Raw genomic sequence first — 19696 nt, 5'->3', positions numbered from 1 at the left:
GGCACCGTTTGCGCCCCCCGACCCGCGAAGGAGCCTTTTTAAAGGCTGCGGAGCGGGTGACGGGGGGGTGTGTGGTGCTGTGAGTCCAATGCTTCCCCTGCCCAGTGAAGCCGCATGCCATTCGGCGGAGAGCAACGACTTCTTCTTTGAAAATTTTGGATTTGGACTAAAAGGAACAACCCGTGAGTAAATTGATTGGACTTAAAAGGGAAATTTGATCTTTGAATTTGGAGCGAGCGGGGGGAGTGCAAAAAGGAAGTCCGCCCCTTCTGTTGTAGATGGCTCAACGCAAGGATTTGACAACTAAGATCGAGAGATGAACTTGTTTACCTGAAAACAATTTTTAACTTCACGAAGGGAAATTACAATAATTGTGCTGGAGGAGAAGACTGATTTGTGGGAACTAAAATGCAACCCCCCCGGGAACCGGGAACGATCCGCTATGAGAGACTGGTGAAGAGACACAGAAACTTTGACAGCTGTCAAAGTAGCTGTCAAAGCAGGAAAATAAAAGAGAACTTTGTTACGATGGCTTTGCTGGTTAGATTTGTTACAATTTGGACATAAATTATTGGAAATAAAGGCAACAAGTTATTTGACTTTTGGGTCTGATTTTGAAAGAAATTAAGTTACCATATTCCCTCTAGAGGGAGGCTGGGACATTGCAACAGTAGCAGCAAGTGGAAAAATACTATGAATTTGAGCAGGATCTGTTATCTCTTGGGAAAGCTGCAAAAACGAAGCATTATTTTGTCTACAGAGGTTTCTATACTAAAGGAGACAATGGATTTATCTATTGAAGAAAGGAAGGGACTTGACGCAAGTTATGTTCCTGAATAACAAAAGCCTCTGTGGAGAACAAGAAGTTTCTGAATTAGAAGGTTTCTGCAGCAGAACAGGAAAAAGCAACCTGAGGAATAAGAGCTGGACCAAATTTGAAGCCGGAGTATTTGGAACATCCAGACTTTAAAAGGACCAAGAAATAGAATTTAAGTTAGACTCTTAAACATAGAGGTCTGGATGGAAGAACAATGACTTTTTCTGAGAGTTTTTTCGAGATTGGACTTTCTGAAATTAAAAGCTATCAAAAGACGGCAAAGTGGAGTTGAGATATAGACGTGGATACACCAGGCTGGCAGTAGACAATGGATGAACTTTGGGGATTGGAACCGGGGAATGGGGGGGGGGGAGATTTGGAATCCAAAGGCTGTAAAATTATATATTATTTCTTTCTTTTCTTTTTTCATGTTTGTTGTTTGAAAATAGGGGAATTCGTGGAAGGGAAATGGGGTCGATCTTAGGGAATTATATAAAATATAAGGAGAAATGGTTCATTAAGATAAATAAGATAAATTAATTTGGAATACATGGGTTATTTAAAATTACAAATAAGGTTTTAAAATTTGGGGTAAGAATCTGTGGAATCAATTTAAGGGAAATGGAATACAAGAGGGGGAGGGGGGGAAGTCCGGGAAAGATGCCACTGAAACCAAGTGTAAATCATATTTGTTTTTTCTTTCTTTCTTGCTATCTTTCCTTTTTATTCTGGAAAATTTTTAATAAATATTATTAAAAAAACACACAAAAATGTTATTTCCGATTGTAGCCAACCACAAGGTATTCAGTAGATGAGATCCTTGGCTACATGACAAATATTCTGTGGACTCAACAGTTTCTCACAGTATTTCAGAGCAGAGCTGAGAGAGTACTCATTTCCAGTTGATTTTAAAATAAATATATGACAAACACTGTGAAACTCCTAGAATTTCATGCGCTGGCAAAACAAAAACAAAAAAACAAAACAAAACTTAGACGTGACATTGCCATCATAATAACAAGTCCCTGGAAGGAGAATAACAGAAAAGAGCATTAAATGTACAAATGGCACGAATTTGTTTTAAGTTCTGGTGAAGTTGCAAATGTAACCTCTGGTCTAACACAAGGTTATTCAAGGCCACACATCTTGACTGATCTGTGTGCAACTTTCCACAGTCCTTTCTATCCATGCATAATGAGGGCTAAATCAATACAGCCAACAAGCTTCAAACTACATTATTGGTCACCCATTTACAAACAGCAAGCAGATCCACCATTCATTGTGAGAGGTTTATATTCTTCTCTTGAGACCTAAGCACAGCTGAGACTCGTTGAGGAAATAAAAAGACAAAGCTGAAGACAATGTGTTTAGTCCTGTTAAGGCAATTTCATGGATTAGTTTCGATTTTTCATATCACACACATACAAAATACATACTTTAAAAGTGCATTTATTGTACCCAGCAAGCAGTTTATAATAAAAGTTGTCCTCAAATAATGAACATTCCACAGTATTTTATCTTCAGCAAGCTTGTTGACTACTTGAGCTAGACAAACACTAACAACTGAATTTTCTGTTACCCAAAGTATTCCTTGGCGACCACTCGTAGCTGAGTAAGATTGTCTTCCATAAACACGGTTTTAACAACGAGTCCGTAAGTGACTGTGGAGGCCTATTCTGGATCCACACATCCTTCCACAGTGGGGACATTGGTTTCCGGGCAGGAGTTGATCACGGTGTGGATTTGCCAAGCGTGCCTTCCTCTTAGCACGTTTCTCCCTTGCGTCCTGAGTTCTAGTGTCTTCAAAGCCCATGACACCTTTGGTAAAGGTTGTTCTCCAACAGGAGCACCCACAGACCAGTGATTACCAGTTGTCAGTGTTTATACTACATTTTTTTAGATTTACCTTGAGACAGTCTTTAAACCTCTTTTGTTGACCACCAGCATTACGCTTTCCATTTTTAAGTTCGGAATAGAGTAGTTGCTTTGGAAGACAATCATCAGGCACAGTAGTACTAAAGGTGAGTTTACCTGGTACATTCAAAGTACACACAATCATGACTATTTTGAATCTAATTCATACACCCTAAACTGATGATGGCTCTTGATTCAGCCAGATCTCTATCCTGGAAAAATGTTTTTATTGGGGAGGGGGATTAAAAATAGTAACTTAATCAAGTAATACCACATACCTGTGCTCGGAATGAACCAGTTCAGTCAACAACATTCACCATAAAAATCTCTGAACCTCACCCCATCCACACTACACATTTAAAAGCAGCACTATGCCACTTTAAATAGCCATTGATTCACCCAAAGATTCATGGGAATTGAGGTTTGTTTAAGGATGTTTAGAGCTGTTCCAAGACCCCTATATTTCCCTCACAGAGCTACAATTCCCAGAGTTCCCTGGGAAGAGGGATTGATTGCTAAACCATTCTGAAAACTGTTAAATTGGTATAATACGCCTTTAAATGCAGAGTGCAGCTAGGGCCCTACACCTGAAAGTAGTTTCCATAATTGCTGGGTGAACCGAAAGTGTACTAAGGTTGCTTTTACTTTAGGCAAAACTTTGGACTGTTTCTAGTCTATCTTCAAGCTCATTCTTTGACATTACCTTTTTTTTCTTACTCTTTAGATTCTTTGGGCCTTTAAGGTTAAATATCATAATTGTTGGGGAAAACAAATTAAACTAGTCAGATTTCTCTCTGTGTTATATGTATTGATGTTTATTAGTTATTTTCTACTTCAGCACAGCAACTTCTAACATTCTGAATGATTTATTTTCTTATTTTTGCCAAGGGATGATTTGGATCAACTTGAACTGAACTGTGAACTGAACACGAACTAAGCTAGTTGAATTTGTAAAGGGAAGGATGTGAACTGGAATCAAGTTTCTTTTTGGACAGTTTGAACCAGAATAGTTCTTTTTTTTAAAAAATGAAGCTTCCAACCTCTGCATGATACACATTGCTCTCGACATGAACTCAAGCATATGTGAACAGACTGCCAGGGGATATACAGTGGAAGCTCTCAGAGGAGAGGTCCCTATTCTGGATTACTCAGGTCCATGCAGTTCAGACTTCAGAGGTGCTGCAGTTACTTTATTCAGTTATTTGGAAAGGCTGAGTTCTTCGGAAAAATGTCTCTCATTCTTAATGGAACACTTAGTTTGCACTTCTTTCTTTCTTAATCAGAATGGCAGGAACTCCTGCAGCATCTCGTCCATTTCTGAAATGCCTTTTCCTGATTGCCACCTTCCCCTCTCTTATTAAGTGCACATTGTGTTTTTGCTTCATGAAGCCAACCTGGTAAAGTCACTGCACATATACATTATTTTCTGCATGACAAAATGCTTTCCGGACCTCTCAATTCCTTCTTCTTGGTTTTTAACCTTAGGAAATTGTCTGCTGATATTTCCCCAAATAAGAAGCTTGAAGGTACTGTTGTGTAGCTCCATCCAATCTGACTCTGGTAGAGCAAAGAACCGCCCATCCCAAAGCTCCTCATCCCACCCAGTAATGAAAGCAGGAGGGTCTAAATGCTCTGTTTTCAGATTAATGTCTTTTTAGCTATATTTGGTGATAAACCTTCACACACACCCCGACCGAAGCCCCATAATTATTTCATTTTTACAGGCAGGATCAAAATAATTGTATAGATAAATGGACTTTCACAATTTCATTGCTTTGCCAATATTCTTGTGCATTTCCCCTACATCCCACCACTGCTTTTAATCAGAATTTCTAAAATTAATTTTTGGAATTGGAATATTGCCAGTGTGCTGCATCTTTCGGTTTATTTGCAACTCTCTCCTACGTTAATGATAGGCATTGGGAATATACCAGAAAAAATGTGACAATATGTATGAATACATCAATATCCTTTTTGTGTAGTCTTTCAGAAATGCACACAAGAAGAATCTTAATGCAGCTGTATATACAATAGCATCCAGCTTGTTTGTTGCAGTCTTTAGCCCAATGATCTTGCACATTAGAAAAAGGCAACAGGAAAAGAATCTAAACGCCATCACGCATGGAGTCCTCTCTTGATTTACAAATTTGCATGGATACACTGGCAAAGGAGAAGAGAAAGTGAACTTAACCAAAGAAAGAAAGAAAGAAAGAAAGAAAGAAAGAAAGAAAGAAAATGCGACTAGCTTCAAACATGCAATACTCTGGACAAAACCTAGAAATTTGTTTGTTTGTTTGTTAAATGGAGTAACTGAGTATTCCTAGTGCACCAGTAAACCATACCAGATACCGCCGAATGGGAGAACTTCAAAAATCACCCTTGCTTACAGTTTGCCTTAAAAGGTTTGGTCTCGTATGGTAGCAAAACAAATAATATATTTGCACACACTGTACTGTGATATGCCTTCTCAAGTGTGTTGACACCATTATTTCAAACCCAACAAATGGAAATATATTTTTGGTAGACTTTTATTCCATCCTTTTGGCACAAGATATAACTTAAAGACAATCATATTTATAAGAATATCATGGGCAGATGTTTCCCTTGTTAAAACGGGGGAAAATATTTAAAAATGGCAACGGATTGCCACCTGCTGGCCCTAAACATTCTTGCCGTTTAGCTAATATTTGCAGGAACATCAACATTTAACAAATATGACATTGCATTTTTGGCACAATCTGCCTGTAAAAAGGTCATACTTAGTCTGGAATCTATATATGGGATTCAGTAAATACTTCTCCCTTAAGGTATGCAAGGATTTCTCCATAATACTTTGGAAAACTTTTTTTAAAAGGAAAAGTAGTACTTCAATTATTAAATTTGGATTCCAGTTTACTTTAAAACCATAATATTTATAAATATATATTATATACTGTGTATATAAAATTGCAGTTTATCTGGAATGGGAGGCAGGAATTTGAGCTCCCTTTGTTTGGTGTAGGCGCGGCCTTGCTTCTGAAGTGTTAACTAAATTGCCTTCTAATAAGGTTCTAAATATATATATCTATCTTTACCATATTGCATCAAATTTTTAATTCTTTTGCTTGAAAGCAAATAACATGGTACATACACTTACTCTCTAACTTGCTCACTATAAAATATATGGCTTTTTAACTGTTTCATCCCACATTAGTGTTTTTCGTAGGCAGTGAAAATATATGTCTCCCACAGACAGGCTAAATTAAAAGCACAGAAACCAGCTTGTGCACCTTCAAGAGAGCCTCAATGCATCTTGTGGTAATATAAGTGCAGTGATTAAAATATTTTTTCTTTTAAAAAAAGCAGTTAAGGTTGCTTGTTTTCTGCATATGAACACAATACTACCGTACCAAAAAAACTCCAAAAAACTTTTGCAGAATATACAAGCATCTGAATGGCAGATACATAAATACATCTTAGCAACACCAAGGCTGTAGATTTTAATGTACACACAGCTTATATTTTACAGAGTGGTTAGGTCTGGAACTGTCATGTCATTTCCCCTTCCTTTGATGATTGCAAAACCAGGAATATAATTCTTTTTTTCATATATATTTTTTCACAATGCTATTAAAATTATTTTATAAAGTGAACATTGTTGTTGTTGTTTTAAATTAAATGACGTTTGTTTGCTATAAAAGCTAGAATCCAGTCCACCATTACCTTTCCTTCTTCAGCTGGAAAAAAAGCATGGCCAGTGCTGGTTTCTACTCATACTAATGTTTCAGGAAGGGCATCTGGATTATCAGGCGATAAAATCTCCCAGATCTGCCATCGATCCCTTTGCCAGTCATGCCAATCTGGTTCTGACAAATTTTTACTGTTCTGCTCGCTGTCTGTGGCGGAGCACTCTCTCTCTGTTTTGTCCTGCTGCTCTTCAAACAGGGTAGACTGTTCAGGCACTTGTGCCATTATTCTTGCTCCCATGACCCCGGATCGGGATTCTGCCCTCTGGAGCCTCCACAGCGGATGTTCTGCTGGAGAGACCGTTGGCTGAAGGCACAAGGAAGAACTCTGCTTTGCCTTGTTGGGATAAGGTGGCGGCGGAGGCCTATCTTTCCAAAGTGCTTCCCCCTGCCTTGGGTACAATGGGTTCACTGTGTTGTGCAAACAAGCGGCATCCGAGTCACGCTCCGCTAGGTGCTGTGCGTTACTCGTAGGAAAATGCTCCGAATCACACTGGCTGGAATTCCTCCGGCCAACTTCCATTTGCGGGGTGCTGCAAATCCGAGAAAGGGGAGGATGAGGGCGGCATTCCGGAAGGGCAGTCGTCGTCTGACTCCTTCGGATAATTTGCTTTCCATTGTCTAATTCTGTGGCGCTCCCCTGCCACCGAGGTGAAGACAGGTTCCCTTGAGAAAGAGAGCAGTGCCCTGGCCGCAGTGAGCTGCTCTCGTAGATGTCTCCGTATGACCCTACAGGCCCATGGAGAAGCTTCGTCAATAAAGCATATAGTAACTTTTGACACAACATTTAAGCAGCAGCAAAAACATAGGCACCAAGATCTTACATAACATATGCACAATTATATTAGGACAGGACTGCAGCCTACTAATATAAAATACTGTAGGTGACTTTAATACACCTCCCTTTGCTCATGTGTGCAAGCTACCCTAAGGTAGTATAGCCAAGGCTAGTCTGCTTTGCACTGGAATGCCAGCACAATATTTTGACTATCTAGGGCCTTCAGGAGAACATAGTTCTCAGCTTGAAATGTCAAAATATAAAACGTTGCACCTGAGCTGCCAGCTTTTTTCTTTTTTAAAGGTCTGAAAAGACAGAAGAAATCTCTCTTTCTTATTCCTATTTCCAGAACACATGGTCACCTGATGAAACTGATTAGAAATAACATCGGAACAAAATTAATTTTTCATATAAAACATTCATACCTTAGGGCTTCTCCTTACCACAAGATGTGGTAACCAGTCACCACTGGTTGGATGGCATTAAAAAACAAAAGTCAAACTATCTTCTAAATGTCTGCCGAGTGATAGCTATTAGCTAAATGGAACCTCCAATTTCTAAACAGAACCTCCACTTAAAGGTAAAGGTAAAGGGACCCCTGACCATTAGGTCCAGTCGTGGCTGACTCTGGGGTTGCGGCACTCATCTCGCTTTATTGGCCGAGGGAGCCAGCGTACAGCTTCCAGGTCATGTGGCCAGCATGAATAAGCTGCTTCTGGCAAACCAGAGCAGCACACGGAAACGCCGTTTACCTTCCCGCCAGAGCGGTACCTATTTAGCTACTTGCACTCTGACGTGCTTTCGAACTGCTAGGTTGGCAGGAGCAGGGACTGAACAATGGGAGCTCACCCCGTCGCGGGGATTCGAACCACCGACCTTCTGATCGCCAAGTCCAAAACTCTGTGGTTTAACCCACAGCGCCACCCGCACCAGGTATTAAATCAAACAAACAAGAGGAATGGCTATCATGGGGTAACCTCCTGATAGTAACCATCTAGGAAGACAGAATGAGAGATAAAGGAGATGCTGTGGGATTGGTGGAAGTCAATGTCTTGTTGTTGTTGTTTTAGTGTTTATAATATTAATTTGTAAGATATGGATTTGTTTTTGTTTTGTTTTTATCTTTTTAGGACTCTCCTGCGTGTGAGTGTCTGAGGGCCCTGCTCCTTCTTGCCACTCACCATCTGGCCTGGGGCGGGGCCTAAACCTCACAGGGACTGCTGCGCTCTGCTGCCCAGGAGGACTCTCCTGCGTGTGAGTGTCTGAGGGTCCTGCTCCTTCTTGCCACTCACCATCTGGCCTGGGGCGGGGCCTGAAGCCTCATAAGGACTGCTGCGCTCTGCTGCCCAGGAGGACTCTCCTGCGTGTGAGTGTCTGAGGGTCCTGCTCCTTCTTGCCACTCACCATCTGGCCTGGGGCGGGGCCTGAAGCCTCATAAGGACTGCTGCACTCCGCTGCCCAGGAGGATTCTCCTGTGTGAGTGTCTGAGGGTCCTGCTCCTTCTTGCCACTCACCATCTGGCCTGGGGCGGGGCCTGAAGCCTCATAAGGACTGCTGCACTCTGCTGCCCAGGAGGACTCTCCTGCGTGTGAGTGTCTGAGGGCCCTGCTCCTTCTTGCCACTCACCATCTGGCCTGGGGCGGGGCCTGAAGCCTCATAAGGACTGCTGCACTCCGCTGCCCAGGAGGATTCTCCTGTGTGAGTGTCTGAGGGTCCTGCTCCTTCTTGCCACTCACCATCTGGCCTGGGGCGGGGCCTGAAGCCTCATAAGGACTGCTGCACTCTGCTGCCCAGGAGGACTCTCCTGCGTGTGAGTGTCTGAGGGCCCTGCTCCTTCTTGCCACTCACCATCTGGCCTGGGGCGGGGCCTGAAGCCTCATAAGGACTGCTGCACTCTGCTGCCCAGGAGGACTCTCCTGCGTGTGAGTGTCTGAGGGCCCTGCTCCTTCTTGCCACTCACCATCTGGCCTGGGGCGGGGCCTGAAGCCTCATAAGGACTGCTGCACTCTGCTGCCCAGGAGGACTCTCCTGCGTGTGAGTGTCTGAGGGCCCTGCTCCTTCTTGCCACTCACCATCTGGCCTGGGGCGGGGCCTGAAGCCTCATAAGGACTGCTGCACTCTGCTGCCCAGGAGGACTCTCCTGCGTGTGAGTGTCTGAGGGCCCTGCTCCTTCTTGCCACTCACCATCTGGCCTGGGGCGGGGCCTGAAGCCTCATAAGGACTGCTGCACTCTGCTGCCCAGGAGGACTCTCCTGCGTGTGAGTGTCTGAGGGCCCTGCTCCTTCTTGCCACTCACCATCTGGCCTGGGGCGGGGCCTGAAGCCTCATAAGGACTGCTGCACTCTGCTGCCCAGGAGGACTCTCCTGCGTGTGAGTGTCTGAGGGCCCTGCTCCTTCCTGCCACTTACCACCTGGCCCAGGGCAGGGCCTGACAGGCCTCACTAGGACAGTTGCTGTTACTGCTGGAGGGGTGCAGAGTACTTTTTAAATGTTTTAAAATTTTTATTTTGAATTTTTTGTATGTGGGGGGTGGGGGTGGGGTGGATGTTTATTGGGCCTGGGAATTTGTTTGATTTTATGTTTTTGTAATTTTTATTGTTTTTGTTTGTATTGTTTTATTTGTGTTGTTGTTGTTGTTGTTTTTTAAAGGTGTTACTTTGTTCTTAAGGGGAGGGGTCAGGGCTGCTGGGGAGTTGGTCCCAGCCAACAAAATGGCTGGGACAGGTTTCACAGGGGGGAATGCACTGGGACAACCGATCTCAGTGATCACGGGTAGGAGGAGGAGTTACGCTAAGACCAGACCATGTCATTACAGAGGAGGCAGGTTTAGTCGTTGTCTGAGGACTATCCCTGTCTGGTCCTGACCGGATGGATACTAGAATCAGCAAGGGATACCCACATGACCTGAAAGTGTTGCTGTGCAATGCCAGGTCAATGATTCATAAGACCACTGCCATCCATGACTTGATCATGGATGGAGGACTTGACCTGGCATGTGTAACAGAGACTTGGTTGGATGAAGCAGATGGGCCTGTCCTTGCCGCTGCTTGTCCACCAGGTTTCTCTTACGCACAGCAACCCAGGTCATGTGGGCGGGGAGGGGGGGTTGCAGTGATTTTTAGGAAGTCATTAGTTTGCACCAGGCGTCCTATTGGGAAGACCCAATTTTCCGAGTGCATGTTCTGGAAGTTGGGCAATAGGGGCAGTACAGGATTCCTTTTGGTGTACCGACCTCCCCACTGCACCAAGGATTCCCTGCCCGAGCTGCTTCAGGTCGTGGCGGATGTTCTCCTGGAGACACCTAGCTTGGTTGTCCTAGGGGATTTTAACATCCATGCCGACACGACCTTACAAGGGGCCGCTCGGGACTTCGTGGAAAGCATGGCCTCCATGGGGCTGTCCCTGAATAAGTCTGGCCCAACCCATAGCCGCGGACATGCCTTGGACCTGGTGTTTACCTCTATGGATGTTGGTGATCTGACACTAAGTAAAAGTGAAACGAAAGAAGTGCCATGGTCAGATCACTTCCTGGCGCAACTGGACTTCTCTGCGACCCATCCCCTCTGCAGGGAGGTGGGACCGATTCGGATGGTCCGCCCCCGCCACTTAATGGATCCAAATGGTTTCCAGAGAGTGGTAGGGGATGCTTTATCCCATGTTGATGGCCTTTCAGCCGATTCCCTGGTGGCCCGCTGGAATGTGGAGTTAACCAGGGCTATTGACTGTTTGGCTCCGAAGCGCCCTCTCCGATTGCATGGAGCCTGGAGAGCCCCGTGGTTTTCCACGGATCTGAGGGCAATGAAACAATCGTTGAGACGGCTAGAGCGCCGGTGGCGGATAACTCATTCCGAATCTGACCGGACACAGGTTAGAGCTCAACATCGAGCCTACCAAGTGGCGATAGCGACGGCGAAGAAGACTTTCTTCACCGCCTCTATTGCATCTGCAGAAAACAGCAGCAGGAGACTCTTTCAGGTGGTTCACAATTTAGCGGAACCACCTGTAACATCGGGGCCCAGTACGGGCCATATGTTCTCCTGCAATGATTTTGCAAATTTTTTTGCAGATAAAATCGCTCAGATTCGGGAAGAAGTAGACTCCACCGTGGGAGAGTGCTAGAGTCCTGTCTGGTCAAGTTGTGTGGGATCAATTCCAATCTGTTACCTCCGAGGATGTGGACAGGCCGCTTGGACGAGTGAAGCCAACCACCTGTCTCCTGGATCCTTGCCCATCCTGGCTTATAAAAGCTAGCCGGGAAGGACTGGACGATGGGCTTCGTGGGGTGGTGAATGCTTCCCTCCGTGAGGGAGCCTTCCCAGACCCGCTGAAAGAGGCGGTTATTAAACCGCTTCTTAAAAAACCATCTTTAGATGCGGCCACGATGGCCAATTATCGCCCAGTCTCAAACCTTCCATTCTTGGGCAAGGTGATTGAGCGAGTGGTTGCTGAACAACTCCAGGCACGCCTGGAAGAAGCGGACCATTTGGATCCCTTCCAGTCGGGATTCAGGCCTCATCATGGGACTGAAACTGCCTTGGTCGCACTGGTTGATGATCTCCGGCGGGCTAGGGACAAAGGTGAGAGCTGTTTCCTAGTTCTGCTGGATCTCTCAGCGGCGTTTGATACCATCGACCATAACATCCTTCTGGACCGTCTTGAGGGGCTGGGAGCTGGGGGCACTGTCATACAGTGGTTCCGCTCCTCCTGGGCCGTGTTCAGAAAGTGGTGGTGGGGGATGAGTGTTCAGACCCCTGGGCTCTCACTTGTGGGGTGCCTCAGGGTTCTGTCCTCTCCCCCATGCTTTTCAACATTTACATGCAGCCACTGGGAGAGATCATCAGGAGGTTTGGGCTGGGTGTTCATCAGTATGCAGATGATACCCAGCTCTACCTCTCTTTTAAATCAGAACCAGTGAAGGCGGTGAAGGTCCTGTGTGAGTGTCTGGAAGCGGTTGGAGGATGGATGGCGGCTAACAGATTGAGGTTGAATCCTGACAAGACAGAAGTACTGTTTTTGGGGGACAGGAGGTGGGCAGGTGTGGAGGATTCCCTGGTCCTGAATGGGGTAACTGTGCCCCTGAAGGACCAGGTGCGCAGCCTGGGAGTCATTTTGGACTCACAGCTGTCCATGGAGGCACAGGTCAAATCTGTATCCAGGGCAGCTGTTTACCAGCTCCATCTGGTACATAGGCTGAGACCCTATCTGCCTGCAGACTGTCTCGCCAGAGTGGTACATGCTCTGGTTATCTCCCGCTTGGACTACTGCAATGCGCTCTACGTGGGGCTACCTTTGAAGGTGACCCAGAAACTACAACTAATCCAGAATGCGGCAGCTAGACTGGTGACTGGGAGCGGCCGCCGAGACCATATAACACCGGTCTTGAAAGACCTACATTGGCTCCCAGTACGTTTCCGAGCACAATTCAAAGTGTTGGTGCTGACCTTTTAAGCCCTAAATGGCCTCGGTCCAGTATATCTGAAGGAGCGTCTCCTCCCCCATCGTTCTGCCCAGACACTGAGGTCCAGCTCCGAGGGCCTTCTGGCGGTTCCCTCACTGCGAGAGGCCAAGTTACAGGGAACCAGGCAGAGGGCCTTCTCGGTAGTGGCGCCCACCCTGTGGAATGCCCTCCCATCAGATGTCAAAGCGATAAACAACTACCTGACATTCAGAAGACATCTGAAGGCAGCCCTGTTCAGGGAAGTTTTTAATATGTGACATTTTAGTGTATTTTTCATCTTTGTTGGAAGCCGCCCAGAGTGACTGGGGAAACCCAGCCAGATGGGCGGGGTACAAATAATAAATTATTATTATTATTATTATTATTATTATTATTATTATTATTAGTTTTCGAATGTTGTTTTTTGTGTGTTGCATATTGTTATCTTTTGTGTTGTACAGAAAATACTAATAAAATTCTTTTTTAAAAAAAAAAAAAAAACAACCATCTAGGACTGCCTCCAGTTTAATTCAGGCTGTCCAAGAAACACCTCTCTTCATCCGAGAAGCCAAAAGCTGTGTCCAGAATGGAAAGGCGGGGGGGGGGATGCAAGTCACCCAAAGTTCAGGGTTCATATAAGGCCACAGAAGCTTATAGACAGCAGTGACAACCTTGAGCAGTCACCTAATCAAGGACACAGAAAGCCAGAGTCTGGAAAGACAGGGTGATAGGAATTGCTCTTCCTTGGAGACAAAGCAGAAGTACAAGGCACAAGTCTATTCTAGGAGAGAAGTAACTTCTGGTTCTCTCCGCCCTTGCCCCCCGCCCCCCAGTTAAAATGGATCTTTTTTATTTTTCTTGCCCTTTCTTGCTCTCTAGAGAACAATAGTGGCAGGCTTCTGCTCCTTCCTGTGATCTAAGCCTTAATGGAACCTGTCACAATTCCAAACCCAGAGTAATCTACTAAAAATGAATCCTAGATTGTCTGCTAAGGGCACACCTGACTCCCTCGCGGGGCCAAAATTCATAATGAAACAAGACTGTTAACTGTATGAGTGGGATTCAGGACGTCAGAGTAATGTAATACTCTGAAGTGAATGTTCAAAATCTTGCAAAATATACAAGTATGCTTTAAAAGCAAGATAATTTATACCTGTCATTCCTAAATCTTTGGAACCACTTTTCAGTGTTGAATGCCAGGTTCCCCAGATGTCGAAATAGTCTTCTGAAGCATCTGCAAAATGAGGAGAAACATAAATGCAGATTATTCTGTAAGAGTCAAACAATGGAAATAGTAGAATTCTCCCAGAGAATTTTTTAGCCTGCCACAAAGAGCTTGTGCTAACTCAGAGGCAGGGGTCTACCAGGGGTAATACCTGTTCAGTAGCGGTATCTTAGCAATGAAACTTACCCCATGATTTTTTTACCTAGCACCAAGCTGTGGATCATTATTCAACAGCTGGTAAAAACTATTTTATTTGCTTAACTGTATCTACTCTACAATATAGTGCTGGCTCCATTCTCTAGAGTGAATTAATTGAAAAACTCAAAACAGGACTGAGTTGGTTTTCAGAAACAGCATGCTAGGACACTTTAAAGAACTTTCTTTCCAAATAACTGGAGGGAAATGTACTGTCAGTCATGTTTAGTATTCAGAAAGTAGAGACCAGAGAAAATTGCACAGAGATTTAACAGCAGATAATACTGGACCAAATAAGATTTTTGGAACTGGCCATATATACCATGGAGCATATATCCTGCACTGCCCCCTGCCACAGAGCAACCTCAAAAACAATTCATTCTGACCCACTTTTAATTAAGAGGTCGCATGGATATAACTTTTTGATGTGTTATATTGCTGAAGGTTTTCAATTACCGGTACTTCTTTTAAGTGTTGAAATGAATTTTGTACGAATGTGGCTTTTGAAATATCTTTACTACTGCTTTCAGTTGATTGCAATTTTTGGAATTGTGTTTTATTCTTTTTATGTGTATTTCCTTCAGAGGACTCCCCTCCCCCCAAAAAGACAGCCTAGAACTATTTTAAAATATGTAATACACAGCAAAAACATCACAGTGCAATGAGAAACATCTAGGTTTGGTGCTGATTGTACCTTTTCCAAACCACGATCCAAGGGAATTCTCTCTTGATTTGGGGTGCAAACTGCTGATCAATGTACATTGCTCTGGTACTTTGAATAACTTTGACTCAGAGGTGAGGGCCATATCGTCTTGCATTGCCAAAAGAGACCTTTCAGAGAGCACTGGGGAATTGTTGTCATAAGGCGAGATATCACCACTCGAGGCTCGATTTGAGTCTATGGATGGATGTCGGCCTTCCATGGAGAATGAACCTTCTGACTGGAGCATTTCAGGGATTCTGATAAAGTTTGACACAAAAACAGAAAGTTCAGCCCAGGGAAATCAATGGTGCATTTCAACAACAAGCGCGCAAGGTAGGTCCCCCAATACTGGGATGAAAGTGCTTCTATAATAATGGAGACAGTTTTCTACACCACATAAGTAAAAAAAAAAAAAAAAAGCCACTGCCACAATATATCTAAAACAAATCAACAGATGTTTCAAAAAGACAACAACAGAAGTTTTGCAGAATATGTCAGGTGAAATTATAATTCAAACAGAACTCACTTCTTGTGTTAACACCGAAGGTTTTCTCTACAATGTGATTTTTAAAATCAAAGGATAAAAAAGGTTCCCTGACATGTATGTGTAATAGCTGTATTTCAGTTTTGGAAAGTAATATAAAATTTGGCAAATTATTATGTAAAGGTAAAGGGACCCCTGACCATTAGGTCCAGTCGTGGCCAACTCTGGGGTTGCGGCGCTCATCTTGCTTTATTGGCCGAGGGAGCCGGCATACAGCTTCTGGGTCATGTGGCCAGCATGACTAAGCCACTTCTGGCGAACCAGAGCAGTGCACAGAAACGCCATTTACTTTCCCGCCGGAGCGGTACCTATTTATCTACTTGCACTTTGACGTGCTTTCGAACTCCTAGGTTGGCAGGAGCAGGGACCGAGCAACAGGAGCTCACCCCGTTGCGGGGATTCGAAATGCCAACCTTCTGATCGGCAAGTCCTAGGCTCTGTGGTTTAACCCACAGCGCCACCCGCGTCCCTAATTATTATGTAGGAGATGTCTAATAAAGTGACATAACACAAGAAATGTGGAGGGTGGGGTGGAGGGAAACATTCATGGAAATACTATACAACAAACTTCCAAGTTACATAAAGTCTTACCTTACCTTGAATAAGACTTGTCCTTCTTATAAAAAGAATCCCTGATAAAAGCTTAAGATGGACACTGTCTGCTTTATAAGAGATTTAACAAGACAGCTTTCACCGCCAGTTTTTTGGTTAGTTATATTAGTATACTGATGAAGAATCGAAAATTCATCCTTGCAAATCCAGGTATGTAAGTGGGTGGGCAATCCAGAAATAGATGGTCATTCCAGTAGTGTTAGTAGCAAGCAATATTACACAATGCCCAACACAGCTGTATTTTTTTGTTTCCATCCTGACAGGATATGTAGTAAACATGGCAAGCTTTGTTTTGCACTCCAATAAGAGGAAATGGAAACATCGGCAATCAGTTAAAAGCAGAGGCGAGAAAGCATTGAGTGAAAAGGCCAGAGAGGAACTCGCAATGTGCACTTTACAAGTAGCAGTCTCAAGACAGCCATCCTGAGAAAGAAGTGTTGGAGTAGTTCTCATATATTTTGCATGGAACCAATTATTTCCACTGCTGGACGTGTGTTTACTTCACACTGTTGAGTTTCACCATTTTCCTTGTCATTTGTCCAGATTAAAAATCCATAATCAAGTGTAACCAGGATAGTCCCAAGAGATATGTGGTTATAGATTTTGGTGGCTGTTGTTAACTAAAAGCGTATCTCACATTCCAACTTCTCATGGGGTGGGGGGGACAGCCCAGTTTATTTGTAGCCATTTCTCCAAATGGGAATGGGAACGGGCCATGTCTTATGAGGATCACATTCTTTTCATGTGGAACAATTGTCCCTCTCATCTTCTAGCCAAATTCTTTCCCATGACTTCGCAATGACGGCTGGAAACACGCTAACATTAAAACATATAAAAAGTGATTTCTAGGTACCTCATTATTAATGAAATGAATGGAAAAAGAACAAATTATACTAGCAGCAGAACAATAGTTTAGTGACAATTCTGTCATAAGTCTCTGACACATACATTTTCCATTGTTGACCTGGGAAGTACAGTGACTGCAATTTGCAACCATCATTTGAACATAGTTTCTTAAGAAATTGCCAGCATGCTTTTCAAAGAAGATTGATAAACACATCTGCATGGAACTCAGCTGGAAACTATTGGACTGATGACACAACGAAGTGTGTGTGTGTGTGTGTGTGTAAAAGAGAGAGAGAGAGAGAGAGAGAGAGAGAGAGAGAGAGAGAACAGTTCTGAACTCTGTCCAGGAAACCTTTAAAATGACTTAATGTATAGCTGAGAATGCTATTGAGATTCTAACAGCTGCTGCATTGGCACGCACTAGAAACAAATTAACACGGATATGATCCAAAACTTTCTGTGTGCCCAGTACAGGCAAAACCATCCTGTCCCAGTATATTCCCCACAAGGGGGAGTCAGTTCCTTTCGTGTACGCAGTTCTGTCCACTTTGCTGAACTGTATAAGGAACATGTATGCACATATTGGAATTTCTGTGCCCTCGGTGAACATCAGGATCACAGCTATGTGAAAGATGAACCCCATCAACATTCATGAGTATCAATCTAACCAGGCTACTGATTAATACATATCATTGAAGATGCTTAAAAACTGCTGCCATGGAACCAATTAAATTAGTTTATTACAGTTTCCTGCCTATTTTATAAGCAAATGGACTATGGAAAATAAACATGAAGACCATTTAATGATTCTAAAGGCACTAAAATCACAACCACTCACATTAAGTTATGAAAGGGACACAATTGTTGACAGCACATTCTTGTTCTTTTAAATCAATGTAACAGGGTTTTGAAATTAGACGTTTTTGAATAATTCAGCTAGAAAACACATCCCTGGTGGAAACAATGAAGGAAAAGGAAAACAAATTACTCACGATGACTGAGAAGCTTTCCTTCTCAGCAAATAGTCTACAACATCTGGGTCAGTCTCAAGTAGACTAATCAGAACTTCATTTTGAAGGTCAGCAGGGACCTATAAATGAATGAAGCATCAGAAAGGTGAGTACAGAATCATGCACCGTTGTACTATACAGTCAAATGTTAAGCTTCAACAAAATGAAACAAACACACTACAGAACAACTGATCAATGATTACAACTATTTGTGTGAAATAAGTACCGTATTTTTCTGTCTATCAGATGCCCCCCTATTTTGGGGGACTCAGATTTTGGGGACTCAGATTTAAGAAAATGGGGGGAGATATATCCGTGTATAAGACCCCCCCATTTCTGACATTTTTTTTTTTTGGGGGGGGGGGACCTAGTCTTATACACAGAAAAATACAGTATATAAGGAAAGCAGTATTATTTAACAACTGCTCTCTCTTTCCACTCATTTCTTTCTTACTATGCATAAGTGCACAAGACTGTGGTTCTAATAATATGAAATAATGGACTGTACACAGTTTGTAGAAAGACTGCTCTTACTGATCGTTCAATAAAATATTGATCAAGTATCAGACAATATTGCTGAATGAATAATTTGTTCTAAAACATCAATACTCATCATGCTTACAAAAAGAACGAGGTGTGCAATGATTTTCATGTCTGTTAAAACACTAATTGCTCTTCATTCTAAATTTTATTATAAGTAGCACATTTTATTTCATTCATGCATATCTGACTTTAATGGGCAGTACAACACCTGGCAGAGACCTGGCATTCATGACTCACACTGGGATGGAATGAACTTGGGAGGCAGAACAGTGCACACACACAAACAAACACAATGCTTTCAAGTTTGACTCCTGTTCAGAAAACAATTGCCAAACTGAGCCTCCATCATCCTGACAGATTATTTAGGATTTTAACACATCCCTGCGGAAAGAATTTTTATTACAGCTCCATGTACTTACGGTAAGTTAGAATTTACTTGTAGAGTGCACGTATTCTCTATTTTGTTCTGCTGCAATTTTGAAAAATATGTGAAACTGATACCTGACTATTTACTACAGAACTAAAATCAGCAGCAGATTGCTGATCCTAATTCACTGAAGAAACACAAACAACCTGTAGTAATATTATGTATCCATCCTGACAAGCAGAACCATTCTGACCTGACGATAAACCCATGCAGTAGGCCAAATATCACATTCTGTTCTACTGGATTTTATTTCACATATCTTGCTCCAGTTTCAGTGGTGAAACCGGTCACAGCTGGAGGAGCGAAAGAAAACTTGGCAGCAACACACTTAAGTTGTACACTGTGGATCCACGCTCTCGTCCAAATGTTTCTCTATTTGAAACTAGTGCAAATGTCAAAGTCTTAACTATAAACAGCAGCCCTGGCCTCTTACCACTTCTGGGGTTTGAAAAACAATTTGCTGCTGCTTGATAGGGAACTATCAGCATTTGCTACAAAGAGTCAACACGCCTATATCTGTCAAACGATCTACCACCTTAGCAAAGAATATGAGGGTCCAATTTGCGGACTCACACACCTTGTTGTTCTCTTAGACAAAATGCTAACAGCAAATGAAGAAATAAGCACAAATAGCTTGATATAAGTATATTCCACTATAACAGCTAAATTGGGGCAGAGGTTTGAGCCAGATTCACTGAAGCAGTTCAGTTCAGTCAATAAACACATTGGCACAAATAGGAAGAATCTCTACGGAGATGCTTTTCCACTGTACGTATCTGATGTCAAACTGACACACATCCGCAGCACTCTCTAATTAAACACGTCATTTGAAATGGTACATTGTTCCCTTGCATCCAGCAAGGCACTTAGCTTGGCCTACAAAGAGGCAAAATATTTATCAGCTCCAACAAAATAATAAA

The 19696-nt window shown here is 43.2% G+C and overlaps 1 protein-coding gene across 7 annotated transcripts in view; it reads right to left on the bottom strand.

The window, feature by feature from the left end:
• Nucleotides 1-5241: 5241 nt before the first annotated feature.
• Nucleotides 5242-19696, bottom strand: part of ARHGAP6 (Rho GTPase activating protein 6) — a 209000-nt gene continuing 194545 nt past the window's right edge. For 6 of the 7 annotated variants that reach the window (XM_079972558.1, XM_079972559.1, XM_079972561.1 and 3 more), the window contains exons 10-13: nucleotides 17789-17886; nucleotides 14786-15051; nucleotides 13825-13905; nucleotides 5242-7185 (exon numbers count right to left, since the gene is read on the bottom strand). In XM_079972558.1, coding sequence (XP_079828684.1) covers nucleotides 6482-7185; nucleotides 13825-13905; nucleotides 14786-15051; nucleotides 17789-17886 — 1149 coding nt within the window. In that variant the 3' untranslated portion in view covers nucleotides 5242-6481. Of the gene's footprint in view, nucleotides 7186-13824; nucleotides 13906-14785; nucleotides 15052-15934; nucleotides 16767-17788; nucleotides 17887-19696 lie in introns of those variants that run through there. The other variant, XR_013837852.1, reaches the window with a different exon arrangement.

Source organism: Podarcis cretensis, assembly GCF_951804945.1.
Source record: "Podarcis cretensis genome assembly, chromosome: 4".
Taxonomy (NCBI): Eukaryota; Metazoa; Chordata; class Lepidosauria; order Squamata; family Lacertidae; genus Podarcis; species Podarcis cretensis.
The sequence above is the reverse complement of the archived record's forward strand: the minus strand, read 5'-3'. Positions and strand labels throughout refer to the sequence as shown.